Source organism: Tiliqua scincoides, chromosome 2 (genome assembly GCF_035046505.1).
Source record: "Tiliqua scincoides isolate rTilSci1 chromosome 2, rTilSci1.hap2, whole genome shotgun sequence".
In the NCBI taxonomy this organism is placed as follows: Eukaryota; Metazoa; Chordata; class Lepidosauria; order Squamata; family Scincidae; genus Tiliqua; species Tiliqua scincoides.
In genome coordinates, this window is record NC_089822.1 from 177,432,165 (window position 1) to 177,443,341 (window position 11,177).

Here is an 11,177-nt window from a genome sequence, read left to right on the forward strand (position 1 = left end):
CAGCATGAGCCTACGCATGTCTACTCAGAAGTAAGTCCCACTGTGCTCAATAGGGCTTACTCCCAGGGAAGCTGTGTAGGAATGCAGGCTGCTTAGTATTAGTTCTGTATTTAATACAGTTTGTTTTTATTCTAAGTTGCCAGAAGTGCCTCACTAATGTGAGGGGAAAGTGAAATCTTTTGATTAATAAGAGATGTTTGAGAAAGTCCAGAGTGTATCTTACTTAAGACATTTCTGCCCAATGTTGCATATATGCAACAGAGACCAAATGTGTACACCTGTGGACCAAGCAAAAATGGGTTAATGCATGACTTCTAAATGCAAATTCTGTTTTATGTTTCAAGGCTTGGCTTAGCTCATTCCCTTACAGACTGGCTGACTCACTTCCATGATATATAACTAACCAGAAGGGTACACACAGGTAGTAAGACTTACAACTTTTTATGGGGAAGACAGTCTCAGATTAAAGGGAATGGCAAAAAAACAAACCACCATGCAACTTCGAACCAAACATTTGCTTTGAGTTTTGAATAATAACCTGTGTAGATCTAGGAATCTTTTTGGTTTCTTGAAATCATTGCACAGCAGTCAGAGAGGATGGAATTGCATGGTAAAAGGAATGACTGGACTCTGCATCATAGGCTAGTCATCTGCAATCCACAACCCTGTGCCCTAAAGCAACCTACATGGGCCACATGGAAACATGTAGCCAAGATGCATTGTTTGGACTCATGCAATACAATTCAACCATGTTTCTCGATCTGCATCAACCATTAGTTGGGAATTTGAGGTCGTGTTTAGCCAAAGGGAATACTACAAGTGTAGGGAAGCCCCACGTGTTCCATCTTGTTCAGTCTAGAGCAGGGGTCGGCAGCCTGCGTTTCTAGAGCCGCATGTGGCTCTTTCAGCTGTCTGCTGCGGCTCCTCCAGGTGAAAGTGGCAAAGGGGGTAACAGGAGGCACCTGTGCTGGGAGTGCAGGCTGCTTCCCTCCACCCCCTGAGCTCACTGCCCTCCTCTCCCTTCATCCCCACCTGCCCTGCATTGGTTTCCCTTTTCAATTTTGCCAGCTCTGCAGGCTTAAGCTCCCTGTTTTTCCCTTCCCCAACTCTCCAGCAGGCTCAGCCAATCAGCATCCAGCAGGCTCCTGGCTTTTTCTGTTGGAATGGCTCAGGGCCCTTCACTAGCTGACCACCAGCCAATCCTGAGCCGCCTTCCTCCTCAGCCATTGCAAGCCCTTGCAGCCGGACTTTCCCTGAGCAGGTCCCCACTCAGTGCAAGGAGAGATCCTGTGTGTCTACTCAGTAGTAAGCCCCATTACAGTGGATGAAGCTTGCTCCCAGGAAAGGGTGCCTGGGATTGCAGCTGTGGAGCCTGCTCCTATGTGTGTCTACTCAGTTGTAAGCCCCATTACAGAGGATGAAGCTTACTCCCAGGAAAGGGCGCCTGGGATGGCAGCCTTGAAGCCTGCTCAAGGCCAAGTGCAAGGACGGGTGAGTGAGAGCCCGTCTGTTCCAGGTCTGTTCCAGAGTAAGCCCCGATGTAGTCCCTGGGCTACTCCCAGGAAGGTGTGGAGGGCTGCAGCCTCAGCCCCTCCTATGCAGGTCTACTCACAAGTAGTCAGTGGGGCTTCCTCCCAGGAAAGTGTGGAGAGGACTGCAGCCTGAGAGCTCAAACCAACTTGTCTGCTCAGAAGTCCCATTGTAGTCAATGGGGCTTACTCCCAGGATAGTGTGGAGAGGATTGCAACCTGAGTGAGGGAGGGCGGGCAGGCAGGCAGGGCAGAAGCTGGCCTGTGGCTGCCCCCCCCTTCTTCTCTTCCCCACCTCTGGAGTCTGTGTCCTTTTTTCCTTCCAGCAGGGTGCCTCTGGAAGGTGGGGGGAGTTCTTTAGTATCCATGTAAGATAAGCAGATGTCATAACAGCCATATGTATTGGAATCCTGGAAGATCTGGTGAGGAGCTAGCTGTGCTGTCAGCAGTGGCCCCTTTAAGGGTAAGGCCTGGGCATCCAACAGAGTGTGCTGCACAGCTGCAGCCACTTGAAGGCAATAGGGCCCTCAGGGACATAAGGAGCACCTGAGGAAGGGGGTGTGGGTTGTAGAAGGAGTGCAGGTTGGAGAGGAGACTGACTGGGCTTATTGACTTTGACACTCTGACTGATTTGACTGACTTACTTTGGAATCTGATCTTGGACTATGACTTGGCTTATTGACTTTGGACTCTGCCCTAGATGCTCTGACTGACTTTGTACTAATGGACTGCTGGAGACACTGGAGTTTGGTGTGTGGCTGCTGTGCCCAAGACCTGCTGAGGACCCAGGGTCTGCTGTAGTGGTGGGAGGCTGCTGCCAAGAGAGAGGACCTCTGCAGGTTGAACAGGTGAGCTACACTGGAGGTGGGGTCCAGCAGGACTGCAGGGCAGAACCAGGGTCATTTGTTGGGGGAAAGAAGGGGAGCTAATTTGCTTAAAGTGGGCCTAATTCTCCAGGCAGAGAATGGCCTTGGAATCAGGCAAAACACCATAGAGGACCAGATGTCTGAAAACACAGGACAAGAATGTATGACAAAACTAACTAAAAGCTACAAGAGGGGGCTACATTATAAAAATGGGACCTATAAGAGCATAAAGGTGAAGAAAAAAAACTATATATGCAGTATTATCTTCATTTTAGCCATCAAAAGGGTTTTGTGGCTCCTGAGGTTTTTTTTCCTCTGGAAAATGGGTCCAAATGGCTCTTTGAGTGTTTAAGGTTGCCGATCCCTGGTCTAGAGGACACAATCTGGAGTTAGGAATGCAGTTGAACCTTTTCCCCATTTGCTAATGATCCTCTCAAAGAAGAAATAAGAAAATCAAAGAACTTGGAAGGGCAGCTGAACTGTATGCTAGTCCACAACAGGCCAGATGCCAATATTGATTTTTTGGGTAAACATTTTTAAAAGGGTGTAAACTGTGGAAGTGCCATAGAAGGCCCCCAAATTACTTAGCTGTTTCACGTGCAGATATTTCTACAGAGTGAAATAAGACAGCTACTCACAAAAACTTGTTTGGTCAAGGCAAAGCAGCCCTGAAACAAAAGGTTGCCAAAGTGACTGTTTCCTTCTTGCATTCGTGGAGAAGAACCACCAGGTCTGGGGCAGAAAAAGGGGAGAAAATGGGGAGCAGACTGAATTCCAACATGGTTGCACCAAGGCTCCATTCATACCTTCCGTTCCCAGAGCTGTTCACCATCATCCTCACCACTCTAAAAGCAACAGAAAATGATACTCTCTCATCTCCTCCAGAGATGTCTAGATAAGTGTTCCCATTACCAATGTGGAGACCATCATCAGTCACATTTACAAATGAAGCCACCAACATGGAATCACTTTATGTTCTTCAGAGAGTTTGCGATTTATAAATACATTGCCAGATTTTCTTCCAAGCACTGCCTCCATGTTCTCCATGCTAGAAGAAAATCATTTCATAAGGCCACTAGGTGTAACATGCCTGCTAATTGCACTTTAGTGCCTGCCATTTTATGAAAATGATGTGCAGATTATGTAAATTGCCTGCAAATAAAGGTTACACATGATTACCTGAAGACTGGGCTCATTATGTTTCAGAGGTGGATTTCAATATGCAAAAAACTGGAGAACAAAGTGGTCAGCATTCCCCAGCAATGCATGTTTAGTGGGGCTCTCTACTATTTTGCCAAGCCTTAAGAGCTGGCTGATTAAAGGTCCCAAAGAGAGTCTGTATGGGCCAGCCACTAACATTAACAGGTTACAACTGTGGGAGAGCAAGGAGAGGGTTTCCACTAAGAATGCATCACCCATCTTTTTATGTGGCTGAAAGAGAAGAGCTCTTGACCTTCCCAAGGCCTGTAAAGTGGTGATGAAATCCCAGAATTGTTTTAATTTCCTCTGCCCCAAGATTATGCCCCCATGCCAATAGAGGAGAATAGGAAAAGAGGAGTTCCATTTCTCTTCCTATTTTGCCGTCGATACACTGCTGGTTGTACTGGCATTCTCTCTCCTGTTGAGAGGCACGTCCCCCGCTCAAAGACGTTTGCAGCTCTCAGCAGAAGTCAATGGTGGTCAAGAGCACTAAAGGGTTATTTATAGTCACAAATCAAATCAAGAAATGTATTGAGACTGCTCAGGCTGCCTAGACTGATCCTGGAATGTGTACACTGTATACAGAGGAGATATACATAGCTTTTCCAGACATGAGCCGTTAAGATTCCATTAATATATATAAGTGTTCCATTTCACCATGGGCGAGGAGAGAAAGGGGGACATTGTTACAGATGGACTTGCATAAAGGCCTCTCTAGAAAGGGGGGGGGGGAAGCAATGAAGACACTAATGACATTGCTTGGATGTGTGGCATGAGTCACAGTTGTCACCAAACTGCTGAATTCTTGAAGTTGAGACAAAATGACAGTTCACTTCATTCATCTTGGATAGCAACCAATACATTTGGTGGAAGAAACCATGGCCACGATGTTTTAGCAATTGCAAAGAAATGAAAAAGGTGCCCATCTGAAAGTACTGTAACTTTTTATCAGGGTAGCTTGCCACTTAAACAAGCACATTTGTTTCCTGCCTGGTTCCTCTGCTTATCTTGGTGTGCGTGCACTGCAAACATGCTGTGAGCAGAGTAGGAATACAGAAGGGTCAATGGGGGGGGGCAGAGTCCATGGCCACATGGAATGGCCTGAGAGCAACTGCATGCACTGTGGGTCAGCTCCAGAAGCATGTATATGAAAGCCAACAGCATTCACACAGGACTCTGTGCGCTCTAATGTAAGCATTCTAAAAAGCTGTGCCAAGAGGGGCATTCTAGAAGTCAGTGCCATGCCAGCTTTCACACAGCTGTCTCTAGGCATTGCATTAGCAGCTGGTAGTCCATTCCTACAGCAGCTACCACTGAGGTGGTATTGAAAATCAGCCCAAAGACTCAGAGGAATGAGTCCAAATGAAGCAGAGAGGCTCTGGTTTGATCCATGCACTATCAATGAGATGGTGATCCTGCATATGATCAACTCATTGCAAGGGAGGGCACCAGGATGAGGTCTCTTGTTAACTGGTGTGCTCCCTGGGGCATTTGGTGGGCCGCTGTGAGATTCAGGAAGCTGGACTAGATGGGCCTATGGCCTGATCCAGCAGGGCTGTTCTTATGTTTTTAACTCACTATAGATCTCATGGGCACTAAGTGAAGGCTCAGGACTGGCACGAGGGGTTGGCTAGGCTGGGCATTGACCAAAGTTTCCACCCACCAGGGACCCTTGAACTCTCAGTCCCAAAGGCCTTTGTAACACCTATCAGTGGGGCAGACAAGTGCCATAGGGGTCCAGTGCATCAGTACAGTTAAAGCTCTCTAAGTACCCAGTAGGGCCACCATGCACAGCGCATAGACTCTCAAGAAACTCCACTCATCTTTGACTTCTACTAGAACTTGATGAGAAGCATGGCTCCCCTCTTAAAAGCCAACGTACAAGAGTATCCCAATCTGTTTGTCTTGGGGGGAGGGGGGCAAACATTCCCCGATACTGTCCCTTTACCCAAGAGGGACCATCAGTGTCCTCTCTCCATCTCCATAAAGCAGCAACGTTTTCCCTCAACTAAACACTGTAGAATAATAGAGGGAGCAAAGGCTTCCATTCAGAGCACGCTTCTTTGGGAGTAGTAAACCTGTCCCACTGATTTCGGAGAATTTACACAGGATTGGGCACACGCCAACCATATTCCAACGGACAAGCAGCTCAACGTGGCCTCTTTGCGCTGGATAGTAAACACAGCGCTCCCCCGAGATGGTTTCTACGCGATGGCTTCGGGCAGCCCATAGTAACAAAGACGAAATCAAGCCAGGAGGCAGCCAAGGAGGGATCTGGTCTCCTTCCCCCCAAATAACCCCCCCCCCCGTTACATAAAGCCCCACTCAGACAATGCAGCTTCCCCAACCCTTCTGGGCGCGTACAGATCTCGCCTCTGTCGAGCCCACGCAAAATGAAACGCTCCCCACAGATCTCCACTCTCTCCTCCCAGGGTGGAGGGATGAGAGCCATTTCTCGGACCACTCCAAGCCCATCTGACCACCTCCATCGCCAGCCTTCATACGAATCAATGACTGAAGGAGGAACAATGCGTGAGCGCATTCCCCTCCCACGGCCCCGGTGGCTGCCGCGTTCCCACGTTCAAGCGCACAATGGTGGTGCAGCAGCAGCCCCACGCGGGAACGTGCCCTGCATGCGAGCCCCCGGTGTGGGCGTGGCACGGCTCTGATGAGCATCAAGGGGAGCGAGCGCTGCTGGGCCGGGCTGGCTCAGGGGTGGCATCCATCGCCGCTTCCCAGGTGGAGCCGGTGCCAACAGGCGGGTGGGGAAGGGCAGCGCAAGAAAGGCGAGGGCAGCACCCGGGACTGAGGCTGCCATCCTAGCCACACTGACCTGGCAGTACGCCACACTTACAACCGGACTTACTTCTGAGTAGACATGCCTAGGATTGGGCCCGAAGGCTGCAAGCCCATTCACACTTACCTGGGAGCAAGCCCCGTTGACTATAATGGGACTTAGTTCTGAGTAGGCACATAGAGGATTGCAGTCCGCGAGCCCAATCCTGTGCATGTCTACCCAGAAGTAAATCCCATTGTAGCCAATGGGGATTACTCCCAGGTAAGCGTGGACAACCACACTTTCCGGGGAATAAGACCCATTGGCTGCAATGGGATTTACTTCTGGGTAGACATGCACAGGATTGGGCTGTACGGAGGAAACAGCGCCTGACTGCAAGTGCCTCCCACCCAAAGGGGGGCAGACCCCCGAGCTCCGGCTTCGAGGCACCAGTCCGAGGTGGGCAGGCAGGCACCCACCTACCCGGCACTTCTCCACGGGGTCAGACGCTCCCTCCGCCCTGGCTCGTCCAGGCACTGCAAGGCACCAACAGCACTTACCGCTGAGCCTGTCCATGGTGCCGGTCATGGGTGGAGGCGATCGCAGCGCCCGCGTCTCCCGCTCCGCACCGTCGAGCCCGCTGGATGCGCCCGGCTGCTCCCAGCCACGGAAACGTCAACCTTTAAACCGGCTTCGCGCAGTCCCTCCCTGCCGCTTCCTCCGCGAGGGTCTTAGCGCCCTCCGCGCGCATCCCTCCACTCCTCTCTCTGCCAGCTGGCAGAACCTCCTCTGGGACCGGCTCGGTGAGCCACTCGCCCCGCCCTCCCAGATCAGGTGTGGCCGTCCGGGCACAATGACAACAGATGCCCCTCTCTGCCTGGCGCGCTCTTCCCCCAGCCCCAGTTTCCAGAGTCGTGGCTTAGGAAAGGGTGAGAACCGGTAGAGACAGGTGGAAAAAATGCTGGGAGTGGTTAGATGAGGTGAATCCACCTATAAGGTGATGTATCTGTGTTCTAGTAAAACAGTTCATGTCATGTGACTGTAGTTGAAAATGTAAAATGTGATTTCTTTCCTTTGTATTATTTATTGTAGTATGAAACTTTTTAAATAAAAATCTATATTTCCCTAAAAAAAAATCAATATTTCCCAGTTTCCAGATTGGTCTTCAGACCCCTCTGCCCGCTTGATAAGCAATCCTATGCATTGAAATAAGTACTCAGAAACAAGTCCTCTTTAATGCAGTGGGACTTACTCCTTGTAGCTGTGTATAGGATTTGAGCTTTAGAGTCCAGTTTAGAGTCAGTTAGTTACAGCCCAATCCTGTCCACACTTTCCTGAGCAAGCCCCATTGACACTATTGGGACTTACTTCTGAGTAGACATACATAGGATTGGGCTGTTAGTTAGCACCCAATCCTATCCAGTTTTCCAGTGTGGGTGCAGCCATGCCAATGGGGCATGCACTGTTTCTTGTGGTGGGGAGTCAGTCACAGAGGCCTCCTCAAGGTATAGGAACATTTGAGGCTGCATTGTGGTTGAACCGGTTCTGGAAAGTTGGATAGGATTGGGCCCTTAGTTAGTTAGTTAGTTAGGCTGCAATCCTATGCACCAGTGGTTCTCACACTTTTAGCACTGGGACCCACTTCTTTAGAATGAGAATCTGTCAGGACCCATGGGAAGTGATGTCATGACTGGAAGTGAGATCATCAAGCAGGAAAAATTTTTTTAACAATCCTAGGCTGCAATCCTGCCCACACTTATCCAGGAGTCAGTCCCGTTGACCATCATTGTTGAAAGCATATACAGAGTAGCCTGTTCAATGTACAGGTCTGTAAAGTTTCCCAAATGCAGTCACATCCCATGGGAGCATCAAGTCTAATATATTAAAAATGAAATATTGAAATGAATGGGGACCCACCTGAAATGGGCTTGCGATCCACCTAGTGGGTCTGGACCCACAGTTTGAGAAACACTATACACACTTACCTGGGGGTAAGCTGCACACACTGAACGTAGTGGGACTAATATTGAGTAAATATGTATAGGATTGCGCTGTTAGTTAGGCTGCAATCTTATACACTCTTACCTGAAAGTAAGTTCCACTGACTGCAATAGGACGTACTTCTGAGTAGACATACATAGATAGGATTGTGCTGTTAGTTATATTTCTGTCTTGCTCTTCCTCTACAGAGGTCATCTCCCCTGTGCTTTATTCTCACAACCACCCTGTAAGGTAGGTTAGGCAAAGAAGTCGCAACTGCCTCAGGATCTCCCAATGAGCTTCATGGCTCAGTGGGGTCTTGAACCTGGTCTCCCTGCTTCCAGCATGACAGTCTAACCATCACACTGCATTGACTGATCCTTCCAGCTCTGAACTGGATTGGGGTTCGTTTGGCTGCACCACTTCACTTCTGATCCTCCAGAGTGGATGAGGTGCAAGTTGATGAAGCTCAGGAGTGGGAGCAGGAACAGGGTGGTGGAAGAGCAGGGACAAATGGGCGTGCCCAGTTATTCCTTCTCTCTATTTTGCTTTTTCAGGAATTACTAGTTGGCTTCAGGGAAGAACTTCAGAAGTCCTTATTCAGTTATTTTTAAAAAAGGAAGGACATACATAAAACATCTCTTTGGGGTATGAGTCATAAACCACTCAGCTTGGTGCAGCCCCACTGAAGTGTATCTCATGATTCAGTTGATGGCCTGTCAGAAACCAGCAAAATAGCTTTTGTGTAGAAAGCTTTTTACTTTGTGGTCAGTCATCCATCCTCTGCTCCCAGGGGAGGTGGTGGTCCAGGCATCTGAGCACATGAATCAGAACTGGAGGGCAAATGGTCAAGTCTGGCTTTTTGTGAAATGCACAGGTGCATGAGACTGGTCTCAATGGTCAATTTCCTTTGCAAAAAACATTCTTCATCACATCACAGCTACAAGATAAAAGTATTTTACAATTTTACACATGCAATTCAGCAAATGCACCTGTGGGACGATGGAGATTATTTTGTGGGTGCATATATGTACGTATCACAGCATCTGTACTTGTTCATGCACACAGTTCATATTTTAAGGGGTGGTGGGGAAAGAGAGAACCACAGAGCAGGTGGACTGGAGCTGAGCAGCAACAGGAATTCAGGACGATCCCCAGTTGTAATGAGCAATGCTGTGGCAACCAAAGAGACTGCATAGCAGAGCTGTGAGGGAGACATGCAAAATGTAGGCTCTGCTGTTACTCTCCAAAATTAGGCTGTTGCTTGCAAGATGTTGTCACTCATTCTTTCCCTACTTCCTTGAATGGTGAGAAGTTCCAGGATCAGCCTGGACTTGATTTCTTTGGGATGAGAGAACACTGAAGACTTATGATTGACATCCTTTAATATTTGCTTTAGAAAAAGACATATTGAGTATAAGTGGAAGAGGCAGTTGAACAAACTTGCTGGTTGGCCATCTAGTATGAAACCCTGTACCCCTCAGGTTGCGCCTTCACCCTGCTTTCTCACTCACTCTTGGCCTCTGTCTCTTCCATACTCCAAACTGCCTGGCACATGCACACAACTGCCATTCATAAGGGCAAATAAACCTGCTTTGTATCTTTTATGGCTTGGGATTGGGGTATATGAGGGACTGCTTCTTTCCATGTGAACTGTCTTCTGAAAGGGCTCTCCTACATGTGCTGCCCTTGACCAAGGCCAGGTTGGCGACAACCAGCTTCTCTGAAGCACTGCCATAATAATGGAATCCCATATCTTCTATTCCCTCCTTGATACCCATCTGGCAGGGACTGAAAATTTTTTGTTTGGCCTTTCTGCCATAACTTTGATGGTTTTTTTTTTAATTTATTAAAATATGTGTTCCCTCTTTTGGATACTGGTTTATGCTTTTTGTTCTGGCTGCTGCTAAGTAAAGCTTTGAATGTGTCCTAATTATTTATGCCACTGGTTTTTATTAATATTATCTTATACACACTGCTTTTATTTTATTATATTCTTTATAATTATTGTAATGTTTTTGGTATTTCTATGCTCATTGTAAGCTGCTGGGTGCCCCATTTTGGGGGGGGGAATGGCATAAAAATCTCTTGCATAAATTAAGAAATACACCATTTCTGTATTAATCAGTGAGTACAGTGATGCTTGGTTTCCTTGAGAGGACTTGTAAATCTTTCTGATTTTACCTGAGTGCATGAAACCACCGTATTGATCCAGGAGGAAGAAGCTATAGCAGATATCCTGCACTCCACTAGTCCAAATATGAATGTATTCCCTGGAGGAATAAATGGACATGTATAGTATGGGAGGTGAATGCTCATTTGTAATTCAACTTCCCTTTTACCCTTGTAGCAGAAGCTGACCTCCCTAATTGGCTTGTAATGAGACATTTTCCAGTATTCCAGGAGCCATCACGGCTACCACTTCCTTGATGACATGTCAAAGATTACTCAGAGTTGAAATTCCCATGATTTTAAGAAGAGACTTGCAAGACAGGATTGCCTTTCAGGCTCAATGTGGTCAGGGATTGATGCATAATTCATATAAAGTTTCTTTAGATTGAGTCAGAGCCTAGCTTTACTCTGTCTCCATTTATTGGCTGTAGGGGTTCTCTCTAGGAGCTTTTCCCAGCTCTTCATAGAGATGGCAGGAATTGAACCTGGGACCTGCTGAATGGGACACATACTTTCTCTCACTAAGCTACACCTCCTCCTGCAAGCTCCAATTCACATCTCACCACAATCAATGGCAACCATCCAAATTGTTTTTAATGTATTGAAATTGCATCTTCTTACATTTCAATAAAGCAGATTAGATGGAGGTTATAC

The 11,177-nt window shown here is 47.7% G+C and overlaps 1 protein-coding gene across 1 annotated transcript in view; it reads right to left on the reverse strand.

Annotated features, from left to right (window-relative positions):
• The window catches only part of AFAP1L1 (actin filament associated protein 1 like 1), an 84,537-nt gene extending 77,422 nt beyond the window's left edge, over positions 1-7,115 (reverse strand). Inside the window, exon 1 of the mRNA XM_066614868.1 lies at positions 6,932-7,115. Within this exon, the coding sequence (XP_066470965.1) occupies positions 6,932-6,959 (28 nt within the window). The 5' untranslated portion in view covers positions 6,960-7,115. The remainder of the gene's footprint in view (positions 1-6,931) is intronic.
• Between the last annotated feature and the right edge of the window lie 4,062 nt (positions 7,116-11,177).